The sequence below is a fragment of the Lithobates pipiens genome, unplaced genomic scaffold, assembly GCF_037356315.1.
Source record: "Lithobates pipiens isolate NorthernLeopardFrog02 unplaced genomic scaffold, aLitPip1_a1.2 Scaffold_3, whole genome shotgun sequence".
In the NCBI taxonomy this organism is placed as follows: Eukaryota; Metazoa; Chordata; class Amphibia; order Anura; family Ranidae; genus Lithobates; species Lithobates pipiens.
The window spans coordinates 268,812,688-268,834,611 of NW_027507790.1; the positions used below are offsets into that span (position 1 = coordinate 268,812,688).

The 21,924-nt window shown below is 43.9% G+C and overlaps 1 protein-coding gene across 2 annotated transcripts; it reads right to left on the reverse strand.

Moving 5' to 3' along the window:
- Positions 1-6,781: 6,781 nt before the first annotated feature.
- Positions 6,782-19,083, reverse strand: LOC143941143 (14 kDa phosphohistidine phosphatase-like). Of its 2 annotated transcripts, none has more exons than XM_077463152.1 (3): positions 18,897-19,083; positions 12,925-13,049; positions 6,782-6,974 (listed from the first exon to the last, which is right to left on the reverse strand). In XM_077463152.1, the coding sequence occupies exons 1-3, from the start codon at positions 19,039-19,041 to the stop codon at positions 6,885-6,887; spliced, it is 360 nt and encodes a 119-aa protein (XP_077319278.1). In that variant the 5' UTR covers positions 19,042-19,083; the 3' UTR covers positions 6,782-6,884. The 2 variants fall into 2 exon arrangements, with proteins under 2 accessions (XP_077319278.1, XP_077319279.1); XM_077463153.1 differs by lacking the exon at positions 18,897-19,083 and adding an exon at positions 16,794-17,014.
- Between the last annotated feature and the right edge of the window lie 2,841 nt (positions 19,084-21,924).

Consider the following 21,924-nt stretch of genomic DNA (forward strand, 5'->3'; position numbering starts at 1 on the left):
GCATCTCATCAATGCAGAACCGGAAGAGATATAAGAAAAATTTAAATATATATGTGAGGGAGGCTTGAATTGAGATTTTTTCAATTATTAATCGTGCAGCTCTAAATAAAAAAAAAAAAAAAAAAAAATATATATATATATATATCTCTGTGTATATCTATCTCTCTATTTGTGATTCATGTTAAAGCTGCAGGAATAATCCTTAAAAAAAATTGTGATCTCAATTCAACCCACCTCAAAATTTTAATCCAGCATTTCCACCATTTATGCAACAAGTGCAGAGCCATTCTCCTGCTCACAGCTGTCAAAAAAAAAACAGCCACTAAAAGAGATAAAAATAAACATTGTATCCTCCTGCTCTTTTAGAGAGCAAAGGGGTGAACTTTAGTCTGTAAATGAGGTCAGTTTAACCACTGAAGACTAAACCTTTTTCTGACACTTGTTGCTTACAAGTTAAAATCAGTATTTTTTGCTAGAAAATGTCTTAGAACCTAGAGAATAAAATGGCAGTCGTTGCAATATTTTATGTCACACTGTATTTGAGCAGCGGTCATTCAAACGCAATTTTTTGGGGGAAAATATACACTTCAATGAATAAAAAAAAACAAAAAAAAAAACAAACAGTAACGTTAGCCCATTTTTCTTTCTTTTGTAATAATTTGAAAGATGATGTTACACCGTGAGAATCTTTATTTTAAGCAAAAAAAAAATCATGATTCTCATTTTATCCAAAATCGTGCAGCTCTAAAATATATTTATGGCTGTTAGTGATTAAAATATTCGTGTTCGATTACTCGATTTATTTATTTATTTATTTATTTTAATCGACTAATTTCGATTAAATTATAACGCACATACAGATCCAACTACTTTTAGCTGATCTCCTTGCATTGCAACTCTGCATTAGTCAGTGGTAAATGTGGTATACACTATATACAATCACCCAACACTAGATAGATAGAGATTTTATATATATATAAACTCAGCCACCAGAAATATTTGCTTATTGATTTATTTTTTATACAAAATGCATATTTTATTTTTCTGTAAAAGAGCTATCAAATGGATAATCTATGATTAGATCTTATGAACAATCTAATCTAATAATGCTAACTAACTTAAACAAGCTTTAATCAAGTAATCATTTTATTACTGTAGTGATTAAATTGCCGTTGGTAGCATTTAATAATCTCATTAGCTGCTAATAAAACTACAACTGTAAATTATTTTGTGTTTGCTTCTTTAACATCATCTTTTCTGTTATTAGAAAGAAGATAATACTGAGATAAGAAATATACCGAAAAGGGAAGGGGGAGCACTCACATTGCCACATCCATAAATTAGAGAGGAGAAAAAAAGGGGTACTCAAAAAGTAACCATGGATCGGACTTTAAAGGCATAGAAACAATGGAGAAGCAGAGAGAATGATACTACTTATTGAAAAGATTTTTATAATATATACACAGTATTCACAAGTGTTAAAAATCATATAAAATGATACAGTTTGTACAGTGAGCCCTTGTGTGTCTACACATTTCACCGTTAGGCTTCTTCAGGACATGATCAAGGTTAAAAACGATGGCAAAAAGAACTAGTCTCACTGTCTTGTTAATCGATTGAGCCTCATGTACAAATTTCCGGAACGTTCTCACCAATAATGTCCCGTTAAATGGACTATTTTCCAAAAATTGCGAAAATGTACCCAGAATGCCGCTGATTCTATTAGCAGCAAAAGTAGAATACTCAGACAGGGGCAAAGACGTCATGCAAAGATGTCCAAAATCCAATAAAGTAAAATACAGATGGGGCTCATATCCCATCTGCATATCATGTCCGCAGAGGAATAATCTATTAGCAGCAAAAGGAAAGTGATACTCAAACAGGGGCATAAACTTCATGGGCAGACATAAGCCATATTTAGAGATCCAAAATCCAATAGAGGGAAGCACAAATGGAACTCATAAATGCTCGTAGGGTATTATATATCCCATCTGCATATCATGCCCATAGAGGAATAGTATATGCATTCAAACGACAAGAGATTGCACCTGGGAGACAGCTTATCATTTTACACTGTCTCTCAGGGGCGATCTCTTGTCATTTGAGTGCATATACTATTGTTTCCCTCTATTGGATTCTGGATCTCTAAATATGGCTTATGTCTGCGGATGAGGTTTATGCTCCTTTACAATCACTTTAAGGTGTTTCCACCTAACTCAACTCACGTAAACAATTGAAGATTTGCTGTGTTCTAGAAAACATTCAGAAATTTTATTTTTAGTGCAAAACGAATAAAGTTTAATTCTTCAAAAAAGACAAACTACAAAACACCATGAAATTCTGAACTATTCAAACCAATGCTCTTGCTTCTTTCTGTACCTAGATGGTACAACAATAACGTGCCCCCAGTTTACTCTCTACCTAAAACTGTATTACAGTATAAAACTTTGCAAAACAACTGGAATTAAATTTAAAAACCAAAGCGATTTCCACCGCCCTTCCAAACACAAGTCCCTTTGTCCACATTCTTGTTTCAAAAGACCCCAAGCCCCTCCCACCAACTTCCTGTTGATACATTACATCCTGCAAATAACTTCCTGTTCTCTGCTGATCTCTAAAAACCCATCTAACTGGTTTATTTACATATCAATGGACAGAAAGGGGGAGGGCTGGCTTCCCTGAACTTCAAATTATGTCTATTACACAAATAGCTACCCCCTCTGGACTTTATAACATCATATAGGAAACTTCAACATGTCTAAAAAACCTTTTGTCTAGAAAAGGGTGGGGTAATCCCCCTCGACTCCCATGAACAATACAGTAGTGACATCACCAAATCTAACTTCAAATCTCTTAAAATTGACTATACTAAATGTAGCACTAACCCCCGAAGGAGCTCCTGGTTTTATTGGGCTTACCGTTCCCTTCTTCACCTCGATTTGTGTCTAGGGGTTTCCCGTGGTAGATGGCCCAGAATCTTTAGAGACTAAGGACAGATCTGCTTAAAGGGATTTGCAAAAAACGTAGTTAACGAACAGTCTCTTAGTATAGGATCAGAGGGTTCAGAGTAAAGTTCAGGTACTCTTAGTGTCAAAGTCAATAATAAAGAACTTGCTTACTTTGACTAAATCCAGAGAATAGCCATTCACAGCTGGATGTTCACTCTATTTGGATAGTCCCTCTATCACGAGGCCTAGCAGCCAACAAGGTGTTTAAATCAGGAATAAGTCTCTGCCACAGACGTTGTTGTAGAACACGTAGGTAACGAAAATGTGTAGAACATTCGTGTGGTACCAGTATCTTTCAGCCGCTTCGGCGATACCCACGAGATTGGATTCACTTAGGTCCCTCAGCCTCACCAGGCTCTGGCTAAGAAGCCAACCCGTACGTGGCCTTCTTCTGGATAGCTACGAAGTTGCTGGGCCTCTCCACAACCGGAGACGGCACCGGACCACCTCAGAATCCTTTCTTTAGTTTCCTTGCCTCAGGCTAGCCAGCCCCGAGACATAAAGTCGGGTGAATCCACACCCCAGGCCATAGCCTTCCTGGGGGCTGGTCAGGAGGACCAGGACCATGGACTCAGAACATACTTCTGGACCGGAACCCCGAACCACGTGACATCCATATCTTAAGTACCCTCTCCCAGAAAGCACAGCAAGAGTGACACTACCAATGGGGCTTGCACCAAGAGAAAGTAACCTTAAAGCAGCCAAACAAACTGTGGTTCCATGCCTGCCAGAAGAGACAGTGCCCCCTATGGCCAGGCTAAACACCGTATAGTCCAGTCAGACTGATGCTGAGGTCCAAATTTGGAATAATTATACTCAAACCAAACTGCAGTTCAGGTGTAACATTCAATTTCAAAACATAGCGCGTGCTCTTCAGGAGCCGGCGCTACATAAATAAAAATGCTAGCAGGTAGATACTGTACAATCGGGCAGTCCTTCAACCAGTCCAGCAGAGGTATGTAGCACTACCCTTGAAGAAGCTGTAGAAAATGTTGGGTTCTTCTCCTGCTCCAAGCAATGGCCCAGCTTGTACTGAACCCACCAACATCATGGTGATAAATTGGCCAGTGGTGGGGCCCGTTAACTTGACTTGCAGTGCGTTCAACCGTCAAATAAAAGTATTTGTAATCCGAGAGAGGAATAATACTCACAGTATATTTCCTAGGATGGCTGAAGATGGAAGTACTAGGAGGACAACTTTAAATAGAGTTTGACTGGCAGCAGCAAGATCCGGCAGTAACAAACAGCTTCAGTATCCACAAGGGTGGCCACTGGCCACTCACCATGCAGATGCCCTCCTGACAGCAGTCTATAGTCTAATGCCAGCCTTGGCAGACCAGATGGAAATGTGGCCCTTGTAGACAACATAATGCTCCAGTCTCTCTGCTCTTTTATAAAATCACTAAGAACCTAAGAAGGTGCATGTTATTGTGTGCTGCAAGGTAGGTTTCATATTAGGGGAGGGATGTGGAGAAAGGTTGAGGGTTTGGCTAGCCAGGTTGTACTGCACTGCACTGCACAATGCTGTCAGTCTAACACTAGGACTTTGCTGGCAGGAGGAGAGAGCTGAGCAGAGAAAAGACCTTATAAGTGTTCTTGTTTATTGTTTATGGTCTAATCTGCAGGCTGTGGGCAGGTATGTGACCAATCTATATTGCTTAAAGTGATACTAAACACACACTTTTTAACGTGCATTGTTCCTTCTATTTCTGTATGTGTATGATGGCACTGTAATTATTTAAATACATATATTTATACAGTAAAAGTAACCTTCTCCTAATATACATACAGCTGTCACATAACCCAGATCTTTCCCAGCCTGTCTGCAGGGAAATATGAGTGACAACACTGAAGAAATGACACTTTGCTACAATGTAAAGTAGTGAGTGTACAGCTTATAATATAACAGTGTAAATTTGCCGTCCCCTCAAAATAACTCAACACACAGCCATTAAGGTCTAAACCGCTGGCAACAAAAGTGAGTACACCCCTAACTGAAAATTTGGCCCAAAATCTCAATATTTTGTGTGGCCACCATTATTTTCCAGCACTGCCCTGAAAGTTTTAGTTACGCCTCTTGGGCATGGAGTTCACCAGAGCTTCACAGATTGCCAATGGATTCCTCTTCCCCTCCTCCATGATGACATCACAGAGCTGGTGGATGTTGGAGACCTTGCGCTCCTCCACCTCCCATTTGAGGATGTCCCACAGATGCTCAATAGGGTTTAGGTCTGGAGACATGCTTGGCCAGTCCATCAGCTTTACCCTCAGCTTCTTTAGCAAGGCAGTGATGGTCTTGGAGGTGTGTTTGGGGTCGTTATTATGTTGGAATACTGCCCTGCGGCCCAGTCTCTGAAGGGAGGGGATCATGTTCTGCTTCAGTATGTCACAGTACCTGTTGGCATTCATGGTTCCCTCAATGATCTGTAGCTCCCCAGTGCTGGCAGCACTCATGCAGCCCCAGACCATGACACTCCCACCACCATGCTTGACTGTAGGCAAGACACACTTGTCTTTGTACTCCTCACCTGTTTGCTGTGACACACAATTGACACCAACTGAACCAAATAAGTTTATCTTGGTCTCATCAGACCACAGGACATGGTTCTAGTAATCCATGTCCTTAGTCTGCTTGTCTTCAGCAAACTGTTTGCAGGCTTTCTTACGCATCATCTTTAGAAGGGGCTTCCTTCTGGAACGACAGCCATGCAGACCAATTTGATGCAGTGTGTACTCAAATCTTTATTATTTTTTGGCAATAGCATGGTGTGGGTGAATTTCTGTCAGTCGCAAGCTGTGTCACGCCCCTCCAGCCTGTGTCTTAGAATAAGAGGGAGGTGAAGCCACAATTAATATACATGTAATATCCCACCCCCATTGTGTTTAGCTGGTTAGTGGGCATGGAGGGGGAGGGAGTGGGCTGTCATTTACCACTGTGTATACACCTACATATATGACTCTATAATCACATGGGCTGCTCAGATGCGATCGGGAGGAAATGCTCAGCATAGAAACTCACTGAAAGCTGAGCATGTGCAGAGTTGTCGCCACAGCTGCAAAATCCCTAGCTGCATTGGGGACTTAGAGACAGAGACAGAGAGCAGCAGGATCAACCAGGTTTTTTTCAGAATACAGAAAAGCAATAATTTATTGTTTTTTTTTTTTTTTATGATGTGGGTTTAGTGATACTTTAACTGCCTTTGAGAAATGTGTGGTTGCCAACTTGGCTGTCATTTTTGGATCATAATGCTGCGGACATTCCGAAGACAAAACCATGGATTTGTTTCTGACAGATGTTGGCTCAAACTTGTCTTGCATACACACGGTCACACAAATGTTGTCGGAAATTCCGATCGTCAAGAACGCGCTGACGTACAACACGTACGACGAGCCACTAAAAACGCGTGGAGTTTTGTGTGTCGGAATTGTGTACACACGCTTGGAATTTTGTGTTGTTGTTGGAAAATTTGAGAACCAGCTCTCAAATGTTTGAGATCGGAAATTCCGACAGCAAATGTCCGATGGAGCCTACACACAGTCGGAATTTCCGACAACAAGCTCACATCGAACATTTGTTGTCGGAAATTCCGATCGTGTGTGCATAAGACTAACCACGGTAAACAGAAGTTACCATTCTATTGGCAGATAACAATTCTGATACATATGCATTTCAGGGCCTTCTTTTATGAAGGTAACATTGCCATTCTTTTTTCTATATGCGGGCAGAAGACTGAAGGTGAAACAAGCAAGATCCCGTAAAAAAAAAAAATCAATCATTCACAGGGTTCATTTTATTACCATGATCAATAATTAACTTATTATGTGAATCTTTATACAATGTTCAGAAATAATTGCAGGTGAGCGGTGCTGAAGGTGTCACTTCTTGTCCTCCCACACCACCTCATAGTCCTTGTAGGCGAGTCTGAGTTTTTCTGCTGTGACGGAGTGATCTGCTCGGCCATATCCCTGCAAAAGGATCAAAAATCAGATTTTCCATATCAGTGCATGAGGAGGGGAACAAAAAAACAAAAAAAACAAAAAAACAAAAACAAACAAAAAAAAAAAAACAAACAAAAAAAAAAAAAAAAAAAAAAACAACAACTTCAAAGTCTAATGACTTATTTCACCAGGAATTTAGCGGTGACACAAATAATGACTTAAAGACCTGTCATAAGGGTCATGGCGCCAGCATTGTACTAGCCATTTGAAAGCGGTATTAAACCTAAAACCAAAAATGTAATATATTGCAGCTTACCAAAAATTAGATGTGGTGGCTGCATTTGTTTTTTTTTTTATAGGCTCCCCCCCCAATCTGTTTTCACCTGGTGATCTGGCCGGTAACACACCTCCTGTATTAGGAGCAGAGGCGTAACTGGAACCTTCAGGGCCCCGGTGCAAGAAACCACGAAGGGCCCCCTTGACCCCCAGCCGGGGCTCTTCCCACTCGTCCCGGCAGCTAGTGCTCCAATTTTTTGGGGGGCGGAAACAAACAAAAATTCTTAACCCCCCCCTCATCAATTGTAGACTTACTGTACCATCAAATTCAACCGTGCCCCATCAAATGCTCCCACTGTGCCCACCGTCTGCACTTACCTTGGCTCAGTGGGACAGCTCCTCAATGCCTTCTCCTGTCCGCTCTTCCCGTCCTCTGCTATGACTGGACACCTAATAGGTGTCCAATTGCAGAGTCTATCATTTCAGCCAATCAATTGATGGGTAACAGGGCCAAGCACCTGATTGGCGGAGCGGCTGGTTAAGTTTTAGGAAAGGGAATATTCATTCGCTTTTCTAACACAGCCGAGTGACCTGCGAGCGCCGTCACCTTTTTTGACACCTATTAGAGCCTATGGCTCTAATCAGGTGCTTCAAAAACACCCTCTGCTGCTGTTAGTCTCGGGCACTGGACGCCTGAATAGGGGGTGGCAGCAGCAGCCATAGATAGATTTATGCATTGCATAAATCTATCTATTGGTGCTAGAGGGGGTGGCGCCCATGTGCTCTTATGGACGCACCACCACTGGTCCTGAGGACCTTTACTCCTGTCACAGAGCCCTTTATTATGGTCCTGCAGCGGGACCCTTTCCTGCTGTCTTGGGGCCGCCCCACGATGGCAGAACGCCAGAGCGCAGTTTTTATTTTATCTAGGGGGCAGCTGTACCTAGGTCAGTCATAGCAGGTGGTCGGTGTAATTTAATACTTTGTTGACCCTCATGGCTCTGCCCCTGCCCCCTCTTCTGGGACTTGTAGTTCAGCCTTCTCTGGATACCACTGACTGGTGAAAGGCTCAGGAACAGGAAGGCATGGTGGGCTCAGTGACGGGGATGGGGTTACCAGTCTCTAATACCTTTCCCAGTCACAGGTCCTCTTTACCCTTCCCCCTGACCAATGAAAGGTTCAGGGACAGGAGGGCAGAGCAGGCTCAGGAACAGGAGGGCAGGGTTACCAGTCTCTAATACCCTCCCCCCATGACACATCCTCTTAACCCCTCCCACTGACTGGTGTAAGGTGGAGCTGCACAATTAATCAGTCCCCCCCCCCCGCGCACAATCTCAACAAAGCATTTTCCAGATTCTATGCAGAGTTCTCTGCTCAAGCCGGCAGCTTTAAAAAAAAAAAAAAAAAAAAAAAAAAAACAGGCAGTCTGACAAGTATCACAACATTCCTCAGCCACTGAGCTAACTATAAACATTGTAACCTTTTGTTCTTTAGATCAAAAAGGAATGAACTTCAGTCTGTAAATGAGGGAAGTTAAACCACTTAAAAGCTAAACCTTTTTCTGACACTTATTGGTTTCATTATTATTTTGCTAGAAAATTACTTAGAACCCCCAAACATTATATATAATGTTAAAACCCTGGAGAATAAAATAGTAGTTGTTGCATGCAATTTTTTTGAAAAAAATAAATACACTTTAATGAAAAAAAAAAAAAAAAAAAAACAGTAAAGTTAGCCCAATTTTTTGCCCGTCACCACCACCTGCCTCACAGCCTCTCAGGTCTCACTCTCCGGGCCCGGCTACTACTGGGTGGGGAGCGGAGGAAAATGACTCTGCCGGGGAAGGCAAGGAGATAATCAGGCAGGCGGCTGGCCGGGATTTGAGCCAAGGCAGAAGAACATGCGAGTGGAGCTGAATGGGCATGTGCCAGAAATTGAAGAAATAGTCCAATCGCTCCGACCAGCACATCATCATCAGAAAGGGACACAGATAATGGAAAAAATACACCCGCCTAAGCTACTAGGAGCGGGGGGGGGTGCAATTCAGAATTTTTACAATTATACAATAAATAGTAGCTAGACTCAAAACCAGTTTATTGAATCAGATCAGGGGCAGCGACTGGTTGCCAGAGGTTACAGTGTATCATTACCTCTCACTGACTGGTTGCTAGAGGTTACAGCACACATTAAGGCTCACTGTTGTTTTCTTGAGGTTACAACACATGACTTCTGCTTTTTGATTGGTTGCTAGAGATTACTGTACATCAATACTGCTCACTTATTGATTTCTAGAGGTTACTGAACATCTATACCACTCACTAATTGGTTGTTATAAGTTACTGCACATTATTACTGCTCACTGATTGTTTGCTAAAGGTCTAACATCATCTCCTTACTGCCTGCCTCCGTATTCACATGCACTAGAATTCAGGGTGCGGTTTTATTATTAAGACGGGTTACACCTCGAATTTGCTTGGTTTGCAGAACAGGCTGATGTTAGGCTTAATGACCACAGTTGTAGGCAGGATTTTAAAGCATGTTCCTTTACCTCCCCAGTGGGCAGCATTCAGCAGAAGTGATGGTGGATAGGACCTCAGAGGGACATGATATACTTATGAATGCTGCCTCTAATTCCATATCAATGCTGCAGTCCACGACTTTTTACATATTATTGCCACCACTATTTACATATCAATGCAGGTTATTTACATGTAAACACAGGGTCTGCAGATGAGTCATCTGAACATGGCAATAGGGCAGAGCTGGGCAGCAGCAACAGAAGTTTACACTGAGATATCGGGACACAGCACAGGACTAAAACTTCAATGGATAAGGGACTTTAAACTGGGATAGTTGGCAAGTATGAGGCAGCTGCTTTAGGCCCCACTACAATAATGGGGCCCAGGGCAGCTGCCCCTTTTGCCCTGCCTTAAAAACGGTCCTGCGATCAGTGCTATAAAAATGCATAGATTACTGTGTAAATGTCACTGACAGGAAAGGGGTTAACACTAGAGGGCGATCAAGGGGTAAACTGTGTTTCCTCACTGTGTTCTAACTGTAGGGGGCGGGGACTGTCTAGGAGAGAGAGAGGGAGAGAGAACGGTGTGTTCATACTTAGTATAAACACACGATCTGTCTCCTCTCCACTGAAAGAACCAGGATCCGTACGTTTACACACCACACACACAGATCCCAGTTCTCGCTCTGTCACGAGCGATCTCGGGAGCCCGGGCACTCGCATTGGCTCTGGGCACACGCGCCCCTAGTGGCCAAAAGATGAAGCGAGGTAAGGTAATGTAATTTCACCCAGCCATGGCTTTCTTCAGAAGTAAAACTGCGGCGGCTGGTCGGCAAGCGGTTAAAACGAAAATCGTACAATCTGGTATCAAATTAGAAAATTTTTCGTGCATGTCCAATAAAATATCGGATGAACTGTCGTGATCGGCTCTCGAAAAACTATGTACTAACAATCCAATTATTGTACAAACGCGCACGATAATGCGCGAATCGCTGTCATTGCACGTTGGGCGCGTACGTGGCAATCTGTGGGCACGTGCCCACATGCCCGTTCGCTACCAGGGGGAGCCAAACCGCAGAGGTGATCAATTACCAAAAGAAAGCTCTATTAGTGGGAAAAAAAATATGACAGAAATTTTGTTTGGGTACAGCATTGCACGGCCGTGCAATTGTCAGTTAAAGCGACGCAGTGCCGCATCGCACAAAATGGCCTCGTCATTAAGGGGGTAAATCCTTCCGGTTCTTAAGTGGTTAACACGCGTTGTGTTAAATCTAGGGCTGAAACGATTAGTTGGTCTAACGCCACGCACCTTCCTCCCTGCCAGTCCCGCCGCCGTCCCAGTGTTACAATCCTGTGTACAAGCCGGTGGCACTGCTGTATTCTCATGATAATACAGCGGCGCTCATGTGACCAGGCCCGTCCGCCTCTCTCCTCCTCTATGATGTCAGCCCCCCCTGATATTCTCAGCCCCGCCCTCCGCTTCCTCAAGGGGAACAGAGAGAGGCGAGAAGCAGCCATGAGCACCGAGCTGCACCTACGATATAAGGTAGCGGCTTTTACAATACTCTGTGTACTTTCATTTCTGTGACATCAAGTGCCCCATAAGTATTTCTGGGGGGGAGGAATAGTGCCCCATTGATTTTCCTGGGGGAGTGGGTAGTGCCCCATTGATTTTCCTGGGGGAGGGGGAGGAATAGTGCCCCCTCACTGGCATTCCCGGGAGGAATAGTGCCCCATCACTGGCGTTCCCGGGACGAATAGTTCCCCATCACTGGCGTTCCCGGGACGAATAGTTCCCCATCACTGGCGTTCCCGGGACGAATAGTTCCCCATCACTGGCGTTCCCGGGACGAATAGTTCCCCATCACTGGCGTTCCCCGGACGAATAGTTCCCCATCACTGGCGTTCCCCGGACGAATAGTTCCCCATCACTGGCGTTCCCGGGACGAATAGTTCCCCATCACTGGCTTTCCCGGGACGAATAGTGACCCATCACTGGCTTTCCCGGGACGAATAGTGACCCATCACTGGCGTTCCCGGGACGAATAGTGCCCCATCACTGGCGTTCCCGGGACGAATAGTGCCCCATCACTGGCGTTCCCGGGACGAATAGTGCCCCATCACTGGCGTTCCCGGGAGGAATAGTGCCCCATCACTGGCGTTCCCGGGAGGAATAGTGCCCCATCACTGGCGTTCCCGGGAGGAATAGTGCCCCATCACTGGCGTTCCCGGGAGGAATAGTGCCCCATCACTGGCGTTCCCGGGAGGAATAGTGCCCCATCACTGGCGTTCCCGGGAGGAATAGTGCCCCATCACTGGCGTTCCCGGGAGGAATAGTGCCCCATCACTGGCGTTCCCGGGAGGAATAGTGCCCCATCACTGGCGTTCCCGGGAGGAATAGTGCCCCATCACTGGCGTTCCCGGGGGGAATAGTGCCCCATCACTGGCGTTCCTGGGGGGAATAGTGCCCCATCACTGACGTTCCTGGGGGGAATAGTGCCCCATCACTGACGTTCCTGGGGGGAATAGTGCCCCATCATTGGTGTTCCCGGGAGGAATAGCATATTATCCGATTTATCTGATTAATCCAAACAGTAATCGGCCAACGAATCAATTATGAAAGTATTCGTGAGTTGCAGCCTATTCATTATGAATTGGCTGCCAATGCTCCATAATGGATGAAAAAAAAAAAAAAAAGACCAACCCATACATGACCCTTTTTTGGTTATGCAGTGCTCCACAATGCTTGGTGGCGTTGCGGCGTGCCACAATCTATTGTGTTTTGGACTCTACTGTATAATGCATTGGGATGCTATTTATAATGAATAGCGCCACAAACCAACACATATAAAGCAGGTGCCTTGTGGTAACACGCATTATTGGACATATTTTAGCACAAAGGTGATTGGGCCCTTAAACTTGTGCAGTTGGCAACTTGGCATGCATTTTTTAATTTTCTTTTGTCAGTGGCCCCTCCATGTCCACATACAGGCAAAGAAACAAAACAAACGCACACCTTTTTCCCCAGACACATTCTTTATTCGGAGGGTCTGGTGCCTTTGTTGAGTGCGTATGCAAGTTGGGGTGGCATTAATTAAAATAAAAAAAACACATGGGCACACACCCCATGTCATATTGTTGTAGCATGCGCGGCAGTGTGACTACAGCCATAAACATACGTACAGTCGATTCGCCGTACACCCGGATCTTCTTCTCCGCACTGTTGTGCTCGATCTTCCCTCCTCCGAGGCATTTACATTGCAGGCCCAGCGCTTGCATCTCGGGGTTCACTTTGTCAAAGATGTGATCTACGGAGAAGGCAGAAAGTCTCAGTCTGTAGTGGGGGAGGCCATAACAGGTTCCAAAGATAATTCTGCTACAATTTGACACTTTTAGGGCTCATTGACACTTGTGTTCAGGGTGGGGGTGGAAAAAAAAAATAGGCAGTTGGGCCTTGTTTTTACCACCTAATGACTGCCAGCTGCTAACGCAGTAGGTTATATACAAATTAACTGTCACATTCTGCAGGTCGAACTGCAGCAGAACATGACCCATTCAGCCGAGTAGGACTGTGCTCCAACTGCAAGCCAATTGCTAGGCATGTGGTTGTGGCATAAGATTCCTATACCAAAACCCTGTTCGGCTGTCCTATAAAAAATAAAAAAAATAAAATAAATAAATAAATATTAGGCACCAGCGTTCCCTTCTGGATGCCTGTCAACCACCTCTGTAGCACTCCAAAAAGTGTTCATGTGTTTTTGTATAACTACAGATATACTGTTCAGCCAGTAGATGGCAGTGTTTATACTTTTTTTAGCTGCATCTATGGTATGCTCCATGTCTGTTTTACCTGCATAATAAAATTCCTGTTTTCTGCCTGCAGTTAAGCAGCAAAGCCCATGTGGACTGTGCACTGTCTGTTCTGCAGGGTTATATACAGAATTTCTAAAAAAGATTGCTTTTCACTGACAATATTAAAAACGACTAATATTTATTAATCACTTACAGACCGGAAGATTTTCCCACTTAAAGAGGAGCTGCACAAAAAAAAAAAATATTAAAAGCCAGCAGCTACTAATATTGCAGCTGCTGACTTTTAATAATATCACACTTACCTGTCCCAGGTTCCAGCGATGTCGGCGGCAGATGACGAGCGATCGCTCGTCTCGCTGCAGCCACCGCCGCCATCCTCTGTCAGGGAATCGGGAAGTGAAGCAAGAGGGCTTCACTGCCCGGTTCCCTACTGCGCATGCGTGAGTCGCGCTGCGCTGGTTCCCCGCTGTGTCTCTGGGAACTGTGTGTTTCCCAGAACACAACGGGGGGGGGCGGAGCCATGCGGCGGTCTGGCCGGAAGTGGGTGCAGTTACCTGGATTATCCAGGTAACTGCACCCCCCTCCCCCCCGAAAGGTGCCGATTGTGGCACCGGAGGGGGGGAGGGATAATACTAGCGGAACTTCCCCTTTAGGGTGAAGAACCGCTTTAATGACCAGGCCATTTTTTTGCGATATGGCACTGCGTCGCTTTAACTGACAATTGCACAGTTGTGCGACTTTCTGCTATAATAAATATCCCCCCCCCCCAAAAAAAAAACAAAAACGCTTCATCAATTTAGGTCAATATGTATGTATTAAGTGTATATTGATTGGTTTGTGCAAAAGTTATAGCTTCTACAAAATAGGGTATAGATTTATGGCATTTTTATTTATTTATTTATTTTTTATTAGTAATGGCGTCGATTTTTAGTGGGACTGCAACATTGCGGCGGACAGATCGGAAACTTTTGACACTTCTTTGGGACCAGTGACATTTATACAGCGATCGGTGCTATAAATATGCACTGATTACAGTGTAAATGTCACCGGCAGGGAAGGGGATTAACACTAGGGGAGATCAAGGGGTTAAATGTGTTCCCTGGGGAGGTTTTTCTAACTGGGGGGGGGGAAATGGGACTGACTGGAGGAGAGAGATCGCTGTTCCTGATTACTAGGAACAGCAGATCTCTCTCTCCTCCCCTGTCAGAATGGTGATCTGTTTACATTGACAGATCCCCGTTCTGGCCCGCTTTTCCGCGATCGCGGGTGGCCAGCAGACATAGAAGGCACGGGGCGCGCGTGCCTGCTATGGCTCTTAAAAGGAGCTGACGTACTCCTACGGAGATTTGTTGGAAAGAGCCGATCTGCTGCAGTATAATGACGGCAGCTGGTTGGCAAGTGGTTAAAATACAGCAGGATATCCATTGTCCTTAAAACTTCATACATGTTAAAAAAAAAAAAAAAAAAAAAAGGGATTTGCAAACATCATTTACAGATGTTAAACAAAGATGAGTATATACTGTATGGTCTACGCGTTTCGCAGAAATCGCCGCCTCCTCAGGACCTTAAATGAAGATATTGGTACTTGTGCTGGCTCAAAAAACACATAATAAAATCAACATAATTGTAGCAACAAATAATGCAATTGACGTAAAGCGTGTAGTCATAATATACACCCTGTTTCCCCTAAAATAAGACCTAGCGTGATTGTCTGTGTTGGCTGCACTATAAGCCCTACCCCCCAAATAAGCCCTACCCTGTTTCCCCAAAAATAAGCCCTACCCTGAAAATAAGACCTACAAGGACTTTAACTAGTGCTTATATTGCAGCCATCACCAACAATCACGCTAGGTCTTATTTTAGGGGAAACGGTGTGTGTGTACATTATATATATATATATATATATATATATACATTAATATATATATACATATATACATTAATATATATATACATATATACATTAATATATATATACATATATACATTAATATATATATACATTATATATATATATATATATATATATATATATATATATATATATATATATATATATATATATATATATATATATATATATATATATATATATATATATATATATATAACCAGAATACACACACAAAGGAAAAAAAAAGAAGCATAGTATAAGTACCAGCCTAGCAGATGCAGACTCAACAATCAAAGAATTTTCAGCAGCTGACAAACATTTTGGGATTTAAAATGGTTGTTAACCTCAGACATGAAATATGAACACAGCATATCCCTCTATAATGTGTATGTGTCTATCCAGAGCACTGAGTGTAATTTCTGTCTGCTGCCTCCTTCCTCTACTATCTGCATGAGTCACTTCTGACAAGTTTTCCTGACACCAAGAGAAAAAAATGGTGACAGGTGAGGGATCTCCAGCGGATTGACAGCTTCAGCTTTGTTCCTGTGCGCTGCATGAAAGGGGGTGTGTCTCTTCCCTCCCCTCCAATCAGAGTTCAGCTCTTCTCACTGAGCTCTGCAGAGTGTAACTTCAGCTCTCCGCCCCCTCTTTTTTCTGAATGCTTTAGACAAGCTTTATAAATTCAGCACTTTGAACGGATGTAGAAAAGACTGTAGATAAACAGGTACAACTTATGTAGGATGAGTTGTTTCATCTCTGTTTATCGCCTGAGGCCAGTCACTTCACTGGGTATATGTGAGGGTTTACATCCACTTTAAAGGTAGAACTAAAAGCAAAACTTTTTTTGTTTTTCATTCTGAGTAAAGGGGGGGGGGGGGTTATAATCCCCTTGTTTGCCATCTCTGTCCCATTGGGGAGATTTTGCCTTACTTCATCTCCCACAGTCGAAACAGGAAGTGAAAAAAAATTATATTATGCATACACACACACACACACACACACACACACACACACACACACACAGTAAAACCCTTAAAAGTAACTAAAAACCCTGGTTGTCACCAAAACTAGTGTCCCCATTGGAAGATTTCTCCTCTATTCCTGTTCTGGTGACAACCCAAATTTGGGATTTTCTTTTGCTTTTGATGATAGTAAACAGGGCAGACAGGGAAGGGTGAATCTCCCTAACGGGGACGCAAACAATAAAAACCCGACGGGGTCTAATCGCTCTCCACTCTATCCAAAAACTAAAAAGGTTTTGCTTTTATTTATTCCTAAAGTTAAAAAAATAAAAAATAAACAAACAATCAAATCAAGTTTGTGAATCTGTTGCAAAGTTTCTCACCCGGAGATCCTGCCAGTACTAGCACTTCCTGCTGCTTCTCAATTAGCATCAGCTTGCTGTATGTCTTCCCTCGGTTGACCCCTGGGGCTGGCTCGCAAGTCTGTGCATGCATTCTGCCGAACAGATAGGCAGCCTTATAACCAACCAAGTCAGCAACTTAGCATTGTCAGCTTCCAACAGGAAATCATGTTACCACCCTTCACACTGCACACATATTATATGGTGCATAACCTGTGTGCACTGCAGGTCAGCCAGCGGTGCAGCGCCGGGATCTCTAGGTCAGCCAGCGCCAGGGAGTGTCGTTATGGGTAGGAACTCCAGGTCAACCTGCAACAGGATCTCTAGGTCAACCTGCGTCAGGAAGTGCCCTTCCTGCCAGCATCTCCAGGTCCACCTGCAACAGGAAGTGTCCTTCCTGCCAGGATCTCCAGGTCAGCCTGCAACAGAAAGTGCCATTATTGGCAGGACCTCCAGGTCAGCCTGCAACAGGGAGTGCTTTTACTGGCAGGATCAACAGGTCAACCTGCAACAGGATCTTCAGGTCAACCTGCATCAGGAAGTACCATTATGGGCAGGATGTCCAGGTCAGCCTGCAACAGGATCTCTATGCAAGTCTGCAACAGGAAGTGCCTTGTTGCCAGGATCTCCAGTCAACCTGCAACAGGAAATGCTGTTACCTGCAGGATCTTCAGGTTGGTACGCTACAGGAAGTGCCCTTATTGGCAGGATATCCAGGTCAGCCTTCAACGGGAAGTGCAGTTACTGGCAGGATCTTCTGCTTAGCCTGCAACAGGGAGTGCCTTTACTGGCATGATCAACAGATCAGCCTGCAACAAAAGTGCCATTACTGGCAGGATCTCCAGTCAACCTGCAACAGGAAGTGCTGTTGCTGGCAGGATCTCCATGTTAGCCTGCAACAACAATATCTCCAGGTTGGTCCACTACAGGAAGTGCCCTTACTGGCAGGATCTCCAGTCAACCTGCAACAGGAAGTGCTGTTGCTGGCAGGATCTCCATGTTAGCCTGCAACAACAATATCTCCAGGTTGGTCCACTACAGGAAGTGCCCTTACTGGCAGGATCTCCAGGTCAACCTGCAACAGGAAGTGCAGTTACTGGCAGGATCTTCTGGTCAGCCAGCAACAGGATATCCAGGATAAGCCTGAAACAGGATCTCCAGGTCAACCAGCAACAGGATCTCCAGGTCAACCAGCAACAGGAAGTGCCATTATGGGCAGGATCTCCGGGTCAGCCTGCAACAGGGTCTCTCTGTAAGCCTGCAACAGGAAGTACCATTGTTGGCAGGATCTCCAGTCAACCTGCAACAGGAAATGCTGTTACTGGCTCTCCGGGTTAGCCTGCAACAGGATCTCCAGGTTGGTCAGCTAAAGGAAGTGCCCTTACTGGCAGGATATCCAGGTCAGCCTGCAACGGGAAGTGCAGTTAGTGGCAGGATCTTCTAGTTAGCCTGCAAAAGGGAGTGCTTTTACTGGCAGAATCAACAGGTGAGCCTGCAACAGAAAGTGCCATTGTTGGCAGGATCTCCAATCAACCTGCAACAGGAAGTGCAGTTACTGGCAGGATCTCCGGGTTAGCCTGCAACAGGATCTCCAGGTTGGTCAGTTACAGGAAGTGCCCTTACTGGCAGGATCTCCAGGTCAACCTGCAACAGGAAGTGCTGTTACTGGCAGGATCTCCAGATAAGAAACTTTGAAACACAAATTGGATAAGAAGACTGTATAGAGCAGTGTTTCTCAATTCCAGTCCTCATGGCCCACTAACAGGTCATGTTTTCAGGCTTTCCATTATTTTGCACAGGTGATTTGATCAGTTTCACTGCCTTAGTAATTACCCCAGCTGTTTCATCTGAGGGAAATCCTGAAATCATGACCCGTTAGCGGGCCATGAGGACTGGAATTGAGAAACACTGGTATAGAGGGAGGTGTGATGCCAAACATACAGAACTATAGAGGTCAGGTCTATATAAGGGATGGCATTAGATAATCTTCCAGGACAGGTTCATTATCTCAGGCGGCCCCCCAGTATGGATCAGACCCCTGATTGTCAGTTCCCAGCACCGAGCGCCCCCCGCCCCTCCACTCACTGTGGTACTCGGCGCTCTTGGTCCCCCGGACAACATCTCGGTGAGGTTCTGATTGGCCGGCCCCGGCGCTCACCCTGATGAGGATATATTTGAACACCCCCTCTGGGTCTATCTGCACCTCAGCCACTGAGTCTAGAAGAGCCATGGCTGCTCCGATCCCTACAGAGGAGGGGGAGGAGCTGACAGGGGGACGCCTATATATAGCACTCTGACCAATTTCATAGGAAGTGTCCTTAAAGGGACAGGGCTAGAAAATAAAACACCTGTGTGATTAGGCTCTGGCGGAAGCAGCCCTCCCCCCTCTATAGAAATCCTCCTGTCTTTTTATTTACCCTCACAGCCCTGGATGCAGTTGGAGTCAGAGAACGGTGTTTTGTGGTTTATTTTCACAGATTCCATTTAAATTGGACTTAAAAAAAAAAAAGTATCCTTATCCTAAAACTTTTAACCCTTCAGCTGACTGCAACCATTGATCCCCTGTCTAAACTAGTTAACCTGACACTGATTTAACTCCTTACCTTCCGCTCAGTTATCTGTAGACGAGACGGGTTAAGATGGTAACAAATGTAGTGATATGATAATTCGATGTGACTAATGATGACCATAGACCTAAAGATCTGATCAAAGGATCCTTCACATCATCAATCAATATGATCAACTCTATGAATCACCGAAAATACCCATTATTGTGTCATCGATTTCAAGCAAAACTGATTTTATTATAATTATTCCGATTGATTAACCAAAATTAATAAAAAAAAAAAAAAAAGGACTACGAGAGAGTAAAAAAAATAAATAATTTTAGATATATTAACCATTTGCCCTCCGGAAGGCCATTTTTTGCGATACGGCACCACGTTACTTTAACTGACAATTGCGCGGTCGTGCGATGCTGTACTCCAATACAATTAATGTCCTCTTTTTCCCACAAATAGAGCTTTCTTTTGGTGGGATTTGATCGCCTCTGCTGTTTTTTATTTTTTGTGCTATAAACAATAAAAGGCTGACAATTTAGAAAAATATATATATATATATTTTTTTACTTTCTGCTATAAAACACACCCAATAAAAAAATGTAAAAAAATCAAATTTCTTCAAAAAATGAAGTCAATAATGAATTCTGCCACATATTTATGGTACAAAAAAAATACCAATAAGTGTATATCGATTGGTTTGCACAAAAGTTATAGCGTCTACAAACTAATTCCGAGTACACGCGGTCGGAATTTCCGAAGGGAAATGTTCGATGGGAGCTTGTTGTCGGAAATTCCGACCGTGTGTAGGTTCCATCGGACATTTTCCGTTGGAATTACCGACATACAAAATTTGAGCTCTGGGTCTCAAATTTTCCGACAACAAAATCCATTGTCAGAAATTCCGATCGTGTGTACACAATTCCGACGCACAAAATTCCACGCATGCTCGGAATCAAGCAGAAGAGCTGCACTGGCTATTGAACTTCAAGTTTCTCAGCTCATCGTAAGTCACCGCGTTCTTCACGTTTGGAATTTCCGACATTTGTGTGACCGTGTGTATGCAACACAAGTTTGAGCCAACATCCGTTGAAAAAAAAACATGGATTTTGTTGTCGGAATGTGCGATCGCGTGTACGGCATAAGGCAGGGATCCTCAAACTGCAGCCCTCCAGCTTTTGCGGAACTACGCATCTTATGAGGTATTGTAAAACTCTGATATTCACAGACATGACTAGGCATGATGGGAATTGTAGTTTCTGAACAACTGTAGGGCCGTAGTTTGAAGACCCCTGGCATAAGGGATATTTTTATGGCATTTTTATCGATTAGTTTTTTCTTTTTACTAGTAATGGCGGTGATCAGTGACTTATAGCGGGACTGCGACATTGCGGAAGACAAATCAGACACTGTGTGACACTTTTGGCACTTTTTTTGGGGACCAGTGACACCAATACAGTGATCAGTGCTAAAAAAATATGCACTGTCACTGTACTAATGAGACTGCCAGTGAAGGGGTTAACATTAGGGGGGGGATCAAGGGGTTAAATGTGTCCCTAGGGGGTACTTTCTAACTGTGTGTGTGGGGGGGGGGGGGGGTTGTATGCTTTAACTGTAAGAAGGCAGAGATCCATGTTCCTGCTTAAAACACAAGATCTCTTTGTCTTCTCAAGTCTTGTTTACATAGGCAGACTGCTGTTCTGTCTGCCTCGGGAAGAATCGGTGGGTACCGGTGGCCCAGTCCCTGAAGAAAAATATCACATACAGGAACGTAATTTCGCGCTAAAGGACCACCCCGCTGCAGTATATGTATGTGGGGCGGTCCTTAGATGGTTAACAGTAAAAAAGCGAGATCAGAGCACATTGCCCACATAAAAGACGAGGATGGGAAGATGGTTACAGATGACACAGAGAAGGCAACTGTACTAAATACTTTCTTCTCCTCAGTTTGTACACAGGAAAAAGAGGGGAACACCGACCACGACAGGATTTTTAGTCACACGCCACAGGGGTCCAGAAAAGACTAAAAAAGCATAACACAAATAAATCACCGGGACCAGATGGCTTACACCCGAGAGTCCTCAAAGAACTCGGTCAGGTTATAGCCAGACCATTATTCATGATTTTTTGGACAGCATACTGACAGGAATGGTCCCAGCTGATTGGAGAAAAGCCCATGTGGTACCAGTATTCAAAAAAGGGCAAAGACACATGCCTGTAAACTACAGGCTCGGTCAGCCTAACATCGATAGTATGTAAACTATTGGAAGAGGAAATAAGGGACTATATCCAAAAATTTCTGATGAAAAAAGTATAAATAGCAGTAATCAGCATGGGTTTACGAAGGGTCATTCCTGCCAGACCAATCTGTTAACATTTTATGAGGAAGTGAGCTGTCATCTAGATAGGGGGAAGGCCTGTGGATGTGGTGTGTCTGAGTTTTGCTAAAACATTCAATACAGTTCCCCATAAACGCTAAGCCCCTGTTCACACCTATGCGAATTAGATGCGGCTTACACGGCATCCAATTCGCAGAACATTTTAAATTACATTCA